The 19,337-nt window shown below is 37.0% G+C and overlaps 1 protein-coding gene across 1 annotated transcript; it reads left to right on the plus strand.

Moving 5' to 3' along the window:
* The first annotated feature begins 8,282 nt into the window (after nt 1-8,282).
* fcer1gl (Fc receptor, IgE, high affinity I, gamma polypeptide like) lies at nt 8,283-16,108 on the plus strand. Its single transcript, XM_017697091.2, has 5 exons — nt 8,283-8,430; nt 9,674-9,765; nt 13,033-13,062; nt 13,516-13,542; nt 15,669-16,108. Exons 1-5 carry the CDS (start codon nt 8,376-8,378, stop codon nt 15,735-15,737), a joined length of 273 nt encoding a protein of 90 aa, XP_017552580.1. The 5' UTR covers nt 8,283-8,375; the 3' UTR covers nt 15,738-16,108.
* The last annotated feature ends 3,229 nt before the right edge of the window (nt 16,109-19,337 follow it).

Here is a 19,337-nt window from a genome sequence, read left to right on the forward strand (position 1 = left end):
TGCATTATGCTCATGTTCTTAAGAACATAAAACCTTTGTTTTGATATAATTATTAAAAAAAAAAAAGTTTTGGTAGGGAGATGAGTTAGTTCAGCCTGCAGGAACGTTAACTCAGTTCCATGTACTTGAGGGAATTTGTGTTTGAATATTTTCAAATTACAATTTATTCATCCATTGGAGTTATTTGTGAGTAAATTACTTACTAAATTTGTAGTTATTTTAGTTGTTTTTTTTATTTTAATTCTGAATCTTTTAGCTCATGTGCTGCTTTGTGAATAGCTACACTTCTGATGTTTGAGGAACATCATCTTATTTTAGACCGAAAGTATCCCAAAAAGTCGGTGGTGGACAAAGTACACAAACCAGGTACCTGAGTTAGAGATACCCAAGGTAAAATATTACTCCAGTAAAAAAGAAGTCCTCCCTTTAGACCTCCACTTCAGTAAAAGTACAAAAGTACTTGCCTTCAAATGTACTTAAGTAGCAGAAGTAAAAGTACTAAAAGATGATCACAAATGAGTTTTCCTTTACTGTATTGCATCTGTAGGTCTCTGTTCATAAACATAAACTAGCAAAAACAAATTTACTATAAAATTAAAGTGTATGAATTCAGAAAAAAGATGTCAGGCACAACTGCATCTGTGTAGCTATTTCTATATTGTGGTCTGTTTACACAAAGATAGACAATAGACACTCCCAAAATTTTATGCTGCTGCACTGATGTTGAACCGTATGCTTACAGTGGGTCGGCATGACCAACAGGTCAAAACAAGCTCAAAACAATGGTGTTATGTTTTTATGCACACACAAGCCAAGAAGAACGACATATTTTGCATAATGTAGTGGAGTAAAACAAAAATATTTGACTTTGAAATATAGTGGAGTGAAAGTAAAAAGTCACCCAAAATGGAAATACTTCAGTAAAGTACAGATACACAAAAAAACTACTTAAGTACAGTAACAAATTACATTCACTTAGTTACTGTCCACCACTGCAGAAAGAGAACATACTCAACTACCTTTTATGGCTGTTCAGTTGAACATTTGATGAGTTCAATATTAGTTATATTTCATCCTGGCAAGAAAATTAAATTTTTCATATTACATTTTACTGTGTTTTCCATTTTGTCCAGAGTAAAATACAGCCGACCTATCGAAGTGTGACTTGTGGAAGGATGTTTTTTTTTTTCTCAGACAGAATATAATTTGACTCGACGTGCAAACTTGAACGTCATTCTCTGTAATTGAGTCCAAAACTTTGTAGTCGACTATTTCCGAACGCCTCGATGAATCGCTTCTTTTTTGCATCGACTCCCCGTCTTTCTAACTTGATGCACGCCTCTGATTCTCGACTCCTGCCGCTGGAATCGGCTCAATTTAAAACCAGTTTCAGAGCCAGTGATACAGCAGATATTGAAACCATCCTAAACAAATATCCCTATTTGACTCGCTATGATTAAACAGGCCCGTAGCCAGGGGGGATCGAAGGGTTCGTTCGATCCCCCCCTCGCCCCCTCCACCCCCCGCTGCCCCCTACCCCCTCCCCCCGTACACACATGCCCCTCAAGATAGGTAGGCTATTCAATGAATGAATTGTTAATCTCCGGTGAATATACATCAAATTTTAATTTACAATATCACATCCAGACTAATAAAAAAGAAAAGTAGACTCGGAGAAGTGAGGAGTAAGAAAAATGGTTAATGTTTCTCTTTACACATTTTGTTCAGGCTGTTTTACACCAATCCAGTAGGTGGCGGTAATTCCCCCATTTCTGTTGTTAGCTAGTGGAAAGAATAAGAATCAGGGGATTAAGTTACTTGAGAAAATGGGTAAAAAAGAAGACAAGGAGCGAAAACGGAAGAAATCGGCGGGAACATTGTCCCAAAACATTGGTGACTTGTTCAAAAAAAGGCCCAAAATCGGTAAACTGCTGCTGCTGAGTGCAGGGCTTCTATTTCTTTACAACTCCCCTGCGTTAACAGTGCCGGACAGACAATGGTGGGTCATTTCATGTGAAATCAGACACTTTGGGGCCCAACCAACACGGATTTTAATCAAACTTTGTGTGCCTTTTTAGTGGCAAGGTAGAACCACAGAACTGCATTTGCATGAATCTGCCACTAATATAAAGGGAGAAATGGACTAAGAATGTTTTAAGTGAGAGGGTAGGGCACTACACATTCAACCTTGATTATGTCAATTTAAATCACAAACAGATGGTTTTGATGCTGTTTGAAAGCTCTTTTCTGGCTCTACAGAGTACACAAACAACATTGAACTCAACAGTTAGCCGAGTATAAATGAGATATTAAAATACTAAAATCTGAATATAAAAAAAAACTATTTTAAAATGGTCAGTATCTTTTCCACACATAGCCTGCAATGTCATGAACAACCTCTGAAATATTAGTGCCAGATTCATGCAAATGCAGTTCTGGGGTTCTACATTGCCACTAAAAAGGCACACAAAGTTTGATGAAAATCTGTGTCGGTTGAGTTCCAAAGTGTCCGATTTCCCGTAAAATGACCCTAAAGGAGAGGAAAAACAGACAGACAGTGAAGGCAAGACCCAATTAAAAAATAAAGAAAAGGGCGAGATACAAAAGATGGAGAGGAAAAATAGACAGACAATGAAGAAAAGCAACAGAGACAGACAGCAACAGAGATACAGAGGAGGGAGAGCAACAACAGACCTAGGTGAGCAACAGAGAGAGACAATGAAGTCCCAGCACAGTTGTAGGAAGTTTGAGTAACACTTACATTTATATCAAATTTATGTTAACAGTGGGGAGCAAAAGATGAACAAATAAGGACAGCAACAACAGACTCACAACAAACTTATAATGAATAAAATATGTATAAATTAAAATGTTTGAAGTGTGCTCGTGTATTTAGGGGCCATTGGAGTAGAGAGCCAAATGAAGTCCACTTTTGGGGGGAAAAGACCCCCCCCATCACAATGCTGGCTACGGGCCTGTTAAAATAGATTATAATATCAGTTATTCTGAGCAATTACTACAGTTGATTCATTTTTCAGCACAGGTTAAAATTCACACAAATTTTCATTTTTCACATCTGCTGAAGGGAGCTCGAGCTTCGGCCGGCAGCTCGGAGTAAGAAAATCGCTACTGTAGTCATAATTCCATGAAAATAAACCATTATTAGCCAGTTAATATTTTAAGTAAAGTTTTCCTTTTAAGTAAAGTTTTCCTAACAGCTGAATGTTATCCTTCCTCTTTCCACGAGGCTGAATTATCCTATTTGCCAGTTTCTTCTTCTGGAATTTTCTGTTCCACCATAAACCTTGCGGCACTTACCCAAACAGTAAGTGCAAGAATGTAAATGCAGCGCCGTTTAAGGTGGCACGGAAAATTGTTCTGTTTCCCTCAGTGACCAACAGATTTACCTCACTGATATCTTTCACTCAGCAGATGTACTGGATTTACACCAGTTACTGTTGTGTTTCACTTAAATTTACGCAGAGAGCATTAATACAGTCTTTGATTTAACACATACTGGCGTATTTCTCCTGGTCATACCCCACTGTAAATAGCTCAGCAAACGCTAACGTATTATTGACAGTATTACTGTACTGTAAGCCGCACAAAAAGTCATATATGATCACACAAATCTTACATTTACACTAAAGAGATCGTAAACCTAACTACAGATTTTAAGGAAAGCCGACAGTAACGCTTTCTGGCAGCTCAGCTAACCTAACAAGCCCAGTCACAGTTCACTACACCTCAGGCCTCTTAGCTACATTTTAGCATGTTAGCATTTTACATGTTAGCAACACCATGCGAGAGGCAAACGTTAGGTTTGAGTATCGGTAAATGGAAGTATCACTACTTTGAATTAATAATTTGAATGTCCCGTTCCACCTTAAACGGTACAGCAGTGTTGTCCTGGTGCAAGAGTTAAAACTAGCCTGGACTGACGAGCTCTGCCACAATGGAGGACCACCCATAAAACACTGTGTGACATGCCGTTTCTAAGCCCTACAAACTTCACATGAATGCAATGTATAATAGCCAGTTGGCTAGCAAACGTTAGCTCACAGTGGCTAGTGAGCTATAGCCTATCATACCTTTTTAAAACTGCAAAATGAGAAACGGCATGAGAAAATTAAGAAAACCACAGTCTTTTTATTGCTGTTATGTAATTATTGTATTGAATGGTGTACTGTTTAAATGTATTACTTTATATGAATGATATCCCGCTAGTTCTTCAGTAAGAACTTGATAACGAATGTCTCTGGGGTATACAGAAGACCTATGTGGAAAAATATATATATTCCATACGATTGTATTCAATCTACTTTTGCAGAGTATGAAAATAGGCAATAATGTAGCTGTTAAAGGTTAGTGATATAACTAAAAACGAACTAAATGAATAGTACTGAATTCTGTGTTTTGCATTGCCCTCTGCATTACACATGGTAAGACAACGCTCACACAAAATCTATGTCAAATAAATAAGATCACATAATTGAACTGCATTTTCACAGTGTATCTACAATACTTGCTTTTGCCATGTTAAAGGTTCTTTTGCTAATAATGAAAATTAAGATACTGGAATACAAATTTATTCTGAAATATATTTTAGTGTTTGGAATGTATTTCAGTATGTACTGCAAAGTAATTGAAATGTTTTTCAAATATAAAATTAAAAATATTAATTAAAATTAAAATTAATTAAAACTAGCCATATATATGTGTGTGTATGTATATATATATTTCCATATGGGGACAAACGCTTACAAAACAGGATTTTCTGTTTTGAGTTGAAGGAAAGGAAGAAATCATGAAAGGAACATGAAATAGCATTTTATACATACCAAATAGTACATGATCTAACATCATATTAAGCTTAAAGGTGCTATTTTACATTAGTCAAGTGTTGATTTGCTGACAGTGTCTTACCGTGGTATGTTTTGTATATGATGTTACATAACGTTTACAGACACATTTGACAAAATATAATTGAGTGATAAATAAAACAGAAGAAAAAAATGAATGTGAACAGGCTGTGGATCAACCTGTGAATACATAAAGTCTGGCAAGCATTGCTGCAATTAATTAACATTACAGTAAATCCTTGAAAGTCATTTTCAAGTGATAAAGACGTAACAACCTGATTCTTTATGTAAAGCAAGCCATTGATTTCACCAGTTTACCACCTTATATTGAAACCGTTACTCATCCAGAAGGAGCATTGCTAACTAAACATCCTAACAGGTTTATCAATCTTGGAAAAGATTTCTGAAGACTGGCAAGAAGTGCATGTAAACAAAGAGTCTTTCCCAAATGTTTTTTTTCTCCACAACAGTTGTGTATACTAGTGTTATTTTTTTTCTTTGTATCATGTTCCACATATATTTCCAGGTTTTTGAAAGACTGTAAAATATTACCTGTTGCACATAAGGTAAGTATCCTCTTCATCTTATTTAGTTTATTTTGGTTTTAATGCCTATATTTTAAATGTTCAGTGGCTTTCCTGCAGATATATGTCTGAAATCACTCACAAGAGGGCACTGTTAATACATCTGTGTTGCACTGGCTCAGAATATATGCACACAAATTTCCCAACACTGTCCATTGTTGCCCCAAGTCTTACTCTGTCTGATATGTATTGTTGTAAGTTGGGTGCCAAAGTAGCTTGCTGTTTATCCTGTGTGTTCCATGTATTCTGTGCAGTGAGATCAAATGTCTGTGTCCAATAGCATAAGTGTTTTATCAGTTCATCTGTTGTTGTTGTTGGCAGCATGTTAGTGCGGTGGGTAGCTCTGTTGCCTCACAGCAAGTAGGGCCTGGGTTCGGTTCCCTAGACTGGGTGACGATGGTCCTTTCTGTGTGGAGTTTGCATGTTCTTCCCGTGTCTGCATGGGTTTCCTCCAACATTCTGAAGACATGCACTCAGGCCAATTGGACGTGGTGAGTTGCCCCTAGGTGTGAGTGATTGTATGTATACATATGTCTGCCCTGCGATGCACTGTCCAGGGTGTATCTTTCCTTCCACCTGATGACAGCTCGGAAAAGCTCCAGCACCCCCCGCGACCCTGAGGGAGAAGCAGCTTAGAAGATGTGTGTAATTATTTCAAAACTGTCTCAATGTTTCGTATGTCAGTTATTACAGATTGGACTCTGTCTATCAATGATCCCAAACAAGCCTAGGCAATATTTCAGCTGCATTTATTTGAAATATGAACAATTTTGGAATTTGTGTTTAATGCTGTTGGAAAGGAACTGGTATAAAAGTAGTTTCAAAATACCTAAGGTTTCTTTAAAGTACTTCCGACTTTTTATTACATTCTGAATATACTCCCCACCCAAATGATCATCACAAATATGCAAACTAACCACATCATTGTTGCAGTTATATGCCGGTGTAACAAAAATAACTGAAGCTGGTGAAAGAGCTTCTCTCAGGGTCAGCTTCTCATGTGTTGGACTGTAAATGTTAAAATGCGACCCTGAAAAATGTTGACAGTATTCCACGTCTCCACATTCAGCTTAGCACCCTGCTATTTAAGTCAGCGTTTAGTAGGGTGAATTGTCAGGTATTGTATCTAGTACTCAAATCTGAAAGTATTTTATCCATCCATCCATCCATTTTCTAAGCCGCTTCTCCGTCAGGGTCGCGGGGAGGTGCTGGAGCCTATCCCAGCAGTCTTCGGGCGGAAGGCAGGATACACCCTGGACAGGTCGCCAGTCCATCGCAGGGCAGACAGACAGACACGGACAGTCACTCACACACTCACACCCAGGGGCAAGTTAGCATGTCCAAATGGCCTGACTGCATGTCTTTGGACTGTGGGAGGAAACCGGAGAACCCGGAGGAAACCTACGCAGACACGAGGAGAACATGCAAACTCCACACAGAGAGGACCCTGGTCACCCGGCAGGGGAAGAAAATATTTTAAATATTTCAAAATATAAAAACAGAATATGTAATTATATAATATTTAAAATGTGTTCTGCTATCTGTTGTGTAATTTACATTATTTCTGTGACCTAATTTAGCACAGACAGACAAATAACACAATAAATAACATTTCAAATCCATTTAACAGAAATATATTTTCTTGTATACCCTAACTGTATACCTATTTTTCAGTGTTTTGAATTGTTACCGTAATCCCCTCCCCACCCCCACAGGCTTAGACAGCACACAGCTACTTCCTTGAGATGCTGCATACCTTAATGCTAAGAACCAGGTTCTTTCATTTTCACTTTTGGCTTGATTTGGAACTGTAACAAGTATAAGTTCCATAAGGCCAGTCATCTACAGTGACTGCGCTTTACGTTGTTTCACATTTTGAGAAGATGTAGCAATCAAGGCCTCAGTACACAGCTCTGAGTTCCAAGTTAGAGCAGGTGCACTAATCATAGACTCTGCCTGCTGTTGACACCAGTCCAAGGGAGGCCTGTGGTTTAATGAAGCAGGAAACAGCTTATAAATTTTTATACAAGACTTCTTGTTGTCTCCAGTTATAAAAATGTCATGAGCATTACTTCATACTGCCATTTAGTTCTGTTCTGTGGACTTAAAGAGTCTCGTTTCTCACAACTGTTTTTTGTGGTTTGTGTATGTGTGAAAGGAAAGAAAGAAGAGAGATACAGAGAGAGAGAGAGAGAGAGAAAGAAAGGGAGAGGAAGAGAATGATTGCCACAGAAAGTGTGAGAGAGAAGAGTGAAAGAAGAGAGAATGAAAAAGAGAAAGAGTGAAAGAAAGATAGAAAGAAAGAAATGTGAACGAGATGCAGAGAAGAGAAAATATTTGAAAGAGAGAAAAGAGGATTAAAAAAGGAGAGAAAAGAAAAAGCGAGAGGGAGGGAATGAGTGAATGAGTGGGAAATATAGAGATAAAGGAATAGAAAGAAAATGAGAGAGAGGAAGACAACAGACAGAGAAAGAAGAGAGAAGAGAGAGAAAAAGAGGAAGAACATGAAAGACGAGTGTAAAAGAGAGAAGAGTGAGAGACAGAAAAGGTGGAAGGGATAAGAAAAAATTAGAAAGAGGGAGATTACTGAAAGAGAGAAAGAGAAGAAGAGACAGTGAAAATGAGGTGAAACAGAAAAAAGAGAAAAAAGAATGAGAGCAGGTACAACAAAAGAAAGAGAGAGAGAGAAGCAAGAGTGAATGAGAGACAAGCAGAAAGACAGACAGAGAGACCGAATGGTGTGAGAATGTTGTTTTTTTTTGCCCTGCTGCGTCTAATAGCGCTGAGTGGCTACTCTGTCACAACCCACAGTTTCCTGTTTGAAGGACTGCTTTCACAAAACCTCACACACAGCCCCCACACCCTGTTCGGTCTGCTTGGCCATCTCTTCAGCCATCAGTCTCTCTTCGCTCGGTCCACCACCACCAGCATGTACACATCAGGGGTATTTCTTGTCCTCTTACTGCATGTTGGAAGTGCGGCTGGTAAGGCCTGTTCACCTCACTGTTTTTTCACTAGCCTGATTAGACTAGATTAAATCTTAGATTAAATAATCTCAGCATCTCTTCCATCTCTGAAATGGTCAAAGTCAGTGTCATAGTCTGCCATTATGTGCTCACTTTTACAACTGCTATGCTCAAAAATGGTCAAAGAGTATATTTACAATGTAGAATAAATTCTTTCTTTACATGTAGAGTTAGAATAGCTTCTTTTGCTTTGCACTCTCAGCAACTTCCGATTTTTTTGTCCTCTGACATACTTACCCTCAGTACTTCATAGAAATGCCAGAAAGACTGACTTTATCATCTCAGACTTCACTTACGCAGTGTATAATGAGGTAATTTATGAATGTGATGATAACACCAACTTGTAAAAATATTATGAAAAAGGAAAAATTTGGGAAGCTTTCATGTAACATATTTTATTACGCACTTCGAAAAGATACTGTCTTTCTGATCTCAACGTTCATAAATTTAATAAGATCAGTTTATGAATGTGATGATAACAGTAAATTGTTGTTCTTTTTTTCACACCAAAAGTAAAACGTTTGATATATTTCCCCTCGGTTCGTCACACAAATGCTGGGATACCCACTTTCTCAGTTCATATATTTAGTGTAGTAAGAGATAAGTTTACGCATTTATTAATAAAACTATATTGTTTTTATTTTTTTACACAAAAAAGTAAAACTTGTGAAAAGTACAAAATTTGGAGACTTTTGTGTTTGACACACTTCCCCTTAATTCTTCATAAAACCATAAAAAAGTACATTAACATTTTGTTAGTTCATAAATTTCCTGTATTGTGAAAAGATTTTACAAATATGATGACAGTGGTGCTGTTTTTCTTTAAAACAAAATTCATCGAGTGAAAAGTTTTCTTTTGAAATATTTCCATTAATTTCTGCTAAAACATGTTCACAATCTTAGTCTCGATCTCAAGTGTAACAATTTAGTAAATCTATATTATAAAAGAATTTTATGAAAATAATGCTAAACCCTAAAAATAGTTATAAAAAACTCTTTATTAAATCTAATAATGTTTAACTACATTGATGTTTATAGTTATGCTATTAATGTCCAACAGCTAACAACTAGTATGATAAGTAAAAATGCCACAGAATTAGCTGAGATTGATCTAAAATGATGTAATTTTGTGTAGTTATACCTTGGATGAACATCTAACAGGACTTTCTAATTAAAATGTAATTGCATGTAACTTTTTCAGCTGCCCTTACTGATGGCGGACTGTGTTACATTCTTGATGGGATTCTGGTGATCTACGGCATTATTCTGACCGTCCTCTACTGCAGGCTGAGGGTAGGTCATTCTTCATTTACTACACACATACTAGCAATCAAAGCCTGTTTATATCACATATCATTCAGCATTTACATCTAGAAGAAAATCTGTCCTTTGGTTTTATGTTAGGCAATAAAATACGGTCCTGCAGACTCCCTGCTATGCTACCCCAGCTTTCCCTGCTGTAACCATAGGCGAATAATTGAATCATGTGTGTTGAGAGAAGAAGAAACACTAAAATGTGCACAGCAGGGGTTCTGCAGGACCAGTGTTGGGAAACACTGATCCAATAACATGACATTTTATTGTATGACTAATCACAAAACAATCACATATCATCAAGAGGCCATGCTACTAGTTTAATCCAGAACCAGTGCTTAACCTGTTAAAAAATGTTCACAGTACTTTATTAGTCCCCAGAGGGCAATTCATTTGCAGCAAATGTAGGCTACTGTTAACAACTCAGCTTTTATGGCTATGTTTTTTTTCCTAAAAGCTTTTATTTAGCTTTTATGGCTGAATGAAAATCAGTATTTTTTTGTTCTCCTTGAGGTCCATTTATGGCATTTGTCATCATCAGATTTATTATCAAAAACAGTCAGAATTTTTTAAAATGTTAATTTTCCAACCTCTCTTTATTTCTTATAATTAAACAGGCTGTTTTGTTTCCTGTGCCTTTAAGCCTGATATATGTAAATACAACAGAGTTGATTGGCTGCTCTGTTTTGCGCCTCACTCAAAAGCAGCCCAGGCTGAAACACGCCTTATAACTTCAGTGTGAATGGGCAGGGCTAAACTGCTGTAGGCTGAATAAGCAGATGTATGACATCAGAAAAATATTGAATTGTAAACTGGCTGCTTTTGCTGCTTAGTTTCTATACATGGGCTTTATGGACTGGGGTGTGAACTGTATGTTATAAAACCTTAGCACTGTTTAAAACCACAGCAAACATAGTTCTTCTATGATAAAAGCCCTTTAAACTTTCATTAAAGCACTTTACATTCTCTTATTTACCGATACAGTTTTTTAAAGAATCGTTGATTAAAAGGTTCCTTAAGGAACCGAATGTAGTTCTTCCATAGTATCTCTGCGACTACCACTGCAACTTGCACCTTTAGTCTTTAGAAGCCTAATGAGCCACTGACATGGTGATCACACAATCAAAACCATTTACGGTCAATAGTGGTGTCTAAGCATGTGAGCAATGCAGATAGCATCAGCGCTCATAAAAAAGTACTGCACTGATGCGTTCCTCTATTTTTGCAGTCTGGTGACTGTCTGCTGAGAACTTGCACTTAAGAGATGACATCTTGCTGTATGTTCTTAGATATGGCAAAAAGTGTAATAGAAAAGATGTAGGAGTAATGAAAAATAATATCTGACACATCTGTTGCACTGAAATGTACCAATATGGACAAAAATATATGTACATATGGTAACTTTACAGGATTGAAAATCATTTATATATGTATGTGTATATATATATATATATATATATATATATATAGAGAGAGAGAGAGAGAGAGATGGATAGATAGATAGATAGATAGATAGATAGATAGATAGATAGATAGATAGATAGATAGATAGATAGATAGATAGATAGATAGATAGATAGATATACACTCACTGGCCACTTTATTAGACCTATTAGACCCACTTTATTACACCTTGCTAGTAAAAGGTTGGACCCCCTTTTGCCTTCAGAACTGCCTTAATTAAAACAAGGTGTTGCCTTTCTAACATCTCGAACCAGTCTGCCCATTCTCCTCTGACCTCTCACATCAACAAGGCATTTGTCCACACAACTGCCACTCACTGGATATTTTCTCTTCTTCGGACCGTTCTCTGTAAACCCTAGAGATGGTTTTGTGTGAAAATCCCAGTAGATCAGCAGTTTCTGAAATACTCAGACCAGCTCTTCTGGCACCAACAACCATGCCATGTTCAAAGTCACTTAATTCACCTTTCTTCCTCATTCTAATGCTCGGTTTGCACTTCAGCAAGTTGTCTTGACCACCACTACATGCCTAAATGCATTGAGTTGTGGCCAAGTTATTGGCTGATTAGCTATTTGTGTACCTAATAAAGTGGCTGGTGAGTGTATGTCAATCAAGTGAAATATGTGCAAATATGTAGACAAGATATCGCAGTCGGAACAAAGCCTCATATCTCGAAAACTTAACTTTACAGGAGAAAGAAAAATCCTTAACTACTAAAGGTGATTGATATAAGAAGATTTTTTCCCAGTCATTTTGGAGCATTTCTGCTGGTCCGTTCATATTGAAATTTTAACACAATGCAAAGGGCAACTTGAGTTTTCAGATAATATAAAAAAATAAGTAGAAAACAACAAAAAAAGAGATACAGGGCTTTAGCATGAAAGCGAAATGTAATACTGTCCATTTGTTCTACTTCCTCTGCAGTATAAATATCTGAGGCACGTACATGCAAAGAAAGGAACCATAAGTGGTCTTTGACATAAAAACACAAAATATGTCACCTTCTCAAATATATTTTATGTTGCGGTATCCATATCTTGTAGAAACTTTAGAAATCTTTTTATTCTTCTTAAACGCATCATCACCATTAACTTACTTTTCAAGTTAAGAATGTTATTCTTTCTTCTGAAAACTTGCAAAGAGATGATTTTATTCCAGTAGCGACTTGGTCAGCACTTCACTCTGAAAATGATTTTCAAATTTTAACTCTACAGATTTTTTTTATTCTTCATGTATATTTACTATTTATGCAAACCTTTGCTCTTGTTTTACTGTATTTCGTGTGGCTGATTGATAGATAGATTACTTCATTAATCCCAGAGGGAAAAATCTATCTATCTATCTATCTATCTATCTATCTATCTATCTATCTATCTATCTATCTATCTATCTGTCCGTCCATCCGTACATCCATCCATCCGTCCATCTGTATCTTATTCCTGTCACCACCACCACAATTCTATATTCTCTTAACACTACCTTCACCTACCTGAGTAAAATGATCAGATTGTGACTCACTTTGGGTAAGAGCGTCTGCCAAATGCCATAAATGTAAAATTGTGTCTTTTAAAGACTTAAACCATCGCTTGAATATTTTTTAGTGAAGCAAAACTACTTCTGTGGCCTCACTCCTTTTAGCACCATTCTTTTGAAGAGTGTATTTGATTGAGTGCAAATAGGTGGTGTAATTAAAAGATGATCATAAAAAATGTAGTTCTATTAAGTGTACACATTACTGTGAACAACAATAATCACCATCTTTTATCATTACATGTTGTGCAGATGCGTGGAAACAGTGGGAATCATACAGAGGTAGGCCCCCTTTCTGAATCTCTATCAGAGTACTTTATCTGTGGGTCTGTTGGTCTCTTGCCCTGTTTCTCGTCCTCACTTCCTCTGTGTGCTGTGTGCTCTCGGTTCTGCTTCCTGTGTGTGTACTGACCACTAACAGATATTTATATACATGTCAACACATCTCAGTATTTCCACTGAGCTCCACAACTAACCTCCTACTGGGGTCTGAAGTCTGAAGGCTTCTTAAGAGGCCACATTCGACTGATGTTTAATTTATCCTCTCTGTCTGAGCTCATCCCAGAATAACACATTTCAAAAGGTCGGAGACAGAAACAGGAACTGTCGTTTCAAACGATGACACCACAAACTGGAACAAAGGACCACGCACTGTTGAGAAACATACTTCACAGAAATGTTCTTGTTCTATTTTCTGATGTTATTAATCACACTTTTTTCTCTCTCTTAAACAAGGAGAAACAAGGAGAAGGCATCTACCAGGTACAGTGACGCACACAGATTGTTGTCATATCAAAATCTGACAATTCACTTTTTTTGTTTTATTATTCACCATTTGCTTTTACATTGTGTAACCCTGGAATGAAATCTCAATTCATTACCATACATTAAAGGAGAATTCTGATTGGTGTACAATTCTGCATAATTCTGTCACTTAAATGTTCACCAAGTCATTCAGGGTTGTTTGATGTGAAACTTCCCATTCTAGGGAAACATACAGGGTCAGTGATGGTGAACAGTGGTGATAGTAATCAAACGTCCAAAGAGTTTATAGCTTCTAAAAGCGAGGCAGTTAAGGGTCATTCTACTGTTCCTGTACGAATGATGATATGTTATTAAAGTATAGCACATACTCAGTGCAACATCACCAGAACTGTAACACCACTGACTATAACACCATTGATGAAATTACTCAAACCTGAGCCCCCATCAAATCACATTACACAGGTTGTTGAAAACAAGTTAACACATCCTCCAGAGTGAACAAACTTAAACATGCACTCAATGCCTATTTGTTTTAACGTTTATGTGTTTTATATGATGTTATATATATATATATATATATAAAATGTGATACAAAACTTCAATATGTTAAATTCAGCAAATAAGCTCTATCTGTGCATTAAAATGTGCAGAAGTGTGTTTTCTCTAGAGGATGTGTTGAATTATTTCTCTTAGAAAGTCAACATAACGTCATTTGACCAGGGGTGCCCAAACTTTTGCATACAACTGTATAATCTTTATTTAGTTTTAGTTTCAGTGTCACATCATGTATAGAATTACAAATATTGCATTCATGTTGTTATTTTCTTTCAATTTTAAAACTTCTTAATGTTTCATCAGTAACACTGCTGATGCAGTCTTTTAGGGAAACATGAGGCTGGTAGTAGTTTATCAGAATTTATCAGAAATATCTACAGATTTCCCTAATCTAGTGTTTCCCCTTTTAGATTTTCATACAAAACTTAATCCAAAAAGTCTTGCTTTTAAAATGCCATTTTATATTTCTGTTACACCATAGACAAAGAATCTTGAAAAAAGATATATTATTTAAATAAAAATTGATACAATTATATGGGGCAGACCATTTTTTTTCTTTTTTTCCTTTTTTTCCATTTAAACTTAAAAATAATACAAAGCCAATTCCAATGAAGTTGGGATGTTGTGTAAAACATAAATAGAAACAGAATACGACTACTTTTCAACCTATATTCAATTGAATACACTCCAAAGACAAGATATTTAATGTTCAAACAGATAAACTTTATTGTTTTTTGCAAATATTCACTCATTTTGAATTTGATGCCTGCAACACGTTCCAAAGAAGTTGGGACAGGGGCATGTGTTACATCAGGGGCAGGGGCACTGTGTTACATCACCTTTCCTTTTAAAAACACTCAATAAGCGTTTGGGAACTGAAGTTTACTCTTTTTAATATTCATCAGGACTAAAAGTCACTCAAATAGCAAATTCAATGAGAAAACGAATCCTAAACAAAGTGGCTAGATTTGCACTGAAGACATCATGTTCCCTGGTTCCTATTACCAAAATTGTAATGAAAATCCAATCCAATTTCACATCAAACCACCTTGAATAACGTAGTTTAGCATCACCACAATAGAATTAATATTTCTTTATTTATTTTTGTCAGAATATATATTTAAAGTTGTTGCCATCTCCTGATAAATGGACCCATTAGGAGATGCAAGGCTAAGATACTGTTACATGTAAAGGTGTGGCACCCCTGGTAAAATGGCATGCAATTTAACATATCCTCTACAGTGAACACAGTTTTGCACATTTTAATACACAGTTACTGTTTGCTTGTTGGATATTTCTGTATTTGCTTTAACATTTTGGGGGAAAAAAATAAAACATAAAATGAGCCCTGTGCAAAAGTGAAAGCACAGTTATTTATGTATTTTTCCAATATGACACTCTCAGCAAATAAACTGAAGTTGTGCGCTAACGTTTACAGAAAATTGTCACATTTAAGTTTGTTCTCTGCAGAGGATGTGGGGTGTTCAAAGTTTTACATGTGCCTGTAGGTGTTAAATACGTCAGTATGTCGATATACGTCTAAATATGTCGATCTCTTTCGCTATCAGGGTTTGAAGCCACACGCTCAGGACACCTATGAGACCCTCAATGTGAAGAAGAAGAAAGGTTTAGCATAAATGAGTCTTCAGCTGTTTGATCTGATGCCTTTTAATGCTGTTTTCTGAGAACAACTCTGCAAAACTAATGATATTTTTTCTATTCAGTTTTTCTATTCATTTCATTCGTGTATTTTTTATTTCCTTTTTGTATAATGCTTGCTTTTAACAGTTCATAGATTCATAGCGTGCTAAGTGGCTTGTAGCATTTACATAAATATAGACGGTCTGCTATAGTCATATAGTTATATAGTTATACATGTATAGTTCTGTTTTGCTGACTCTGTTAGATGTTAATCTGTCTTAAGAGAAAGCAGAGGTGAGGAATGTATTGTATGAATGAGTGTATTGGATGGGATAAAAAGAACTCTTAATAAACTGGATAAATAAAAGGAGGTGTAGTGTTTATGATGTACGGCACTGTTGTCAACATTATCATAATATCATATGTCATGACATATGATATCATGAAGGCTAAATAGAATGATACATGAACGCATACATATGAGCATGAGAACACTTAGATAAACTAAAAATGTAAAATCTAAAATATATATATATATATATATATATATATATGAGTCATTCTATGGAAACATCACTGCAATGGCACTTCATGTCCACTTATTTATCTCTACTGCTGTACTGAATCAGTGCCCCCACTATATCATCCCTACACATGTCACTTTATACATGTCACTTTATACATCACCGGTATTAAGATGTACACCTTCTACCTCGTACTCATGCTGCTGTGGTTCATGCTGCTGTTATTTGCACCCTTTATTTGCACCTTCTATTTATTGTTTATGTTACTTTTGGGAGTTAACTGGACCGTGAGTACAATGTTTCATTCCACCTCATGTACCACATGTGATGCGAATGACAACAAAGCCTCTATCTATCTATCTATCTATCTATCTATCTATCTATCTATCTATCTATCTATCTATCTATCTATCTATCTATCTATCTATCTATCTATCTATCTATCTATCTATCTACTTTTGTGTCCATAGCGTTTCCAGATATATTATACTTTAAAAACATGTTAGGGTTACAACTTATTTCGATTTTAAAATAAGACAATACTTTATTTGAACAAATACACCTTCTTCAGTAATTAATTTAGCAATATTGGTTTTTAAATCAAATATATAGAATTCAAAGCATCACATCATTGCTTGTCATCACGTCATGTGTAAAGACTGAGTGTCATATTTTCAGATAAAAAAAAAAACATGTTTTTCTGCCATTTTAACTGCAATAATCTGTACATGACTCTGAAATATGTGATTTAAATTATATAAGGAAAAAAAATGCCAAATACATATTTAAAAATATATAATGAAAGTTGTGTCACTGGTACTGCATAAAAAATCTCTTAATTTGAAATAAAAATCACACTGATTTTATCACTTGATTTCCTTTCACCTATTTTTTGAAGATCAAGGAAGAAAAGCGCATGTTAAGTCCACTGTGTATTTTCAGTTATCAGAAATTTTCTCCTTTAGCTCATGACTTCACATAAAGCTTTTAGTTGAGGTCACTGTTGTGACCTTTTTTATTCTTAGGTAATTGTGAAAAAGTGGAACACAAATGGATTAAATTTCATATTTTAGTGGATATTCCATGATTGACAACATGTGGTCTGATGCTCTGTAGCAGCCATTTTGTAAAATGCATTTTTCATCAAAAAGTGAACGTTTCTGTAGAATGTATATACACTGCTCAAAAAAATTAAGGGAACACTTAAACAACACAATATAACTCCAAGTAAATCAAACTTCTGTGAAATCAAACTGTCCACTTAGGAAGCAACACTGATTGACAATCAATTTCACAGCTGTTGTGCAAATGGAATAGACAACAGGTGGAAATTATTGACAATTAGCAAGACACTCAATAAAGGAGTGGTTCTGCAGGAGCCCTCCATGTGCTCACCAGAGGTTGCCTGACTGCTATTAGGTACCAAGATGAGATCCTCAGACCCCTTGTGAGACCATATGCTGGTGCGGTTGGCCCTGGGTTTCTCCTAATGCAGGACAATGCTAGACCTCCTGTGGTTGGAGTGTGTCAGCAGTTCCTGCAAGATGAAGGCATTGAAGCTATGGACAGTCCCGCCCGTTCCCCAGACCTGAATCCGATTGAGCACATCTGGGACATCATGTCTCGCTCCATCCACCAACGCCACGTTCCACCACAGACTGTCCAGGAGTTGGCAGATGCTTTAGTCCAGGTCTGGGAGGAGATCCCTCAGGAGACCATCCGCCACCTCATCAGGAGCATGCCCAGGCGTTGTAGGGAGGTCATACAGGCACGTGGAGGCCACACACACTGAGCCCCATTTTCACTTGTTTTAAGGACATGACATCAAAGTTGGATCAGCCTGTAGTGTTTTTTTCCACTTTAATTTTGTGTGTGACTCCAAATCCAGGCCTCCATTGGTTAATAAATTTGATTTCCATTGATGATTTTTGTGTGATTTTGTTGTCAGCACATTCAACTTTGTTCCCTTTATTTTATTGAGCAGTGTGTGTGTGTGTGTGTGTGTGTGTGTGTGTGTGTGTGTGTGTGTGTGTGTGTATATTGCTTTCAGAGTTGCTCCAAAAGAGTTTTGTTGCTCTTTCACAGGACAGCGGTCTACGTGTGTGTGTGTGTGTGTGTGTGTGTGAGAGAGAGAGAGAGAGAGAGAGAGAGAGAGAGAGAGAGAGAGAGAGTGAAAGAGAGAAAGAGTTTGGGGTGGGCTGGTCTGCATCTTCCTTGGTCTTTAAACAAGTCCAACACCAGCCCTGCATGATTTTGTTGTATTACTGACCAAAATCTGTCATGACAGTATAAGACATTTCCCAGCAAATAGCAGACATTCCTATGACCTTTTTTTGTTAGCTGGCATGTCAGGTCAGCCTATATTTATTTACATAGCAGGCCTCAAGTAAAGTATTACTACATAATCATGGCCTTTGCCCCAGTAGAGCCCGTAGCTGTCCACTAGATGTCACTATTTAACAGTGAAAAAACGTCAAATTTAAATTGTCATTATAAACTAATATTATATCTATACTTTTGTTACACGTATACACTTTGTTGAGCTAATATTGGGCTCTTCCTCTCTCATCATAACTATCTCTTTCAATAAACCTTTTCTGTCACTGTTTCTCAGAAGAGTGAAGGTAATGAAGGCCCACACGTTCAGTAAGATATTTGCTGAGCCCTGTGGTCTGTTTGTACCCTCTGTAACAGCTTGCTGGGTTTTAACCGGTCTAGCGTTTGGGTTTTATTTACAGGTAGTAAATAAGTGTGTGCGAAGTGTGACATGCTGGGGACGTCTGTTATTTACATCAGAACTGGTCTGGCTGGTCCTCCAGCTCGAGGCCTGCGTGTCTGCTTATACCGGTGCAAACACGGAGCGGATGAAAGGCTCACGAGCCCCCTGAGCTCCACTCCACTCCCTTCTCTGATCTAATACACACTTTGTAGAGCGCCCTCGGCAGCAGGCTGCAGAGGACCGCTGCACGGGGCGAGGTTAGCTCGCAGTTTAACGTTGCAGGGCGAGCGAGCGAGCGAGCGAGCAGGCGGAGGGCGGAGCCGAGCTGCACGCGAGAGGCAAGAACAGGAGAG

This window comes from Pygocentrus nattereri, chromosome 19 (assembly GCF_015220715.1).
Source record: "Pygocentrus nattereri isolate fPygNat1 chromosome 19, fPygNat1.pri, whole genome shotgun sequence".
NCBI lineage: Eukaryota > Metazoa > Chordata > Actinopteri > Characiformes > Serrasalmidae > Pygocentrus > Pygocentrus nattereri.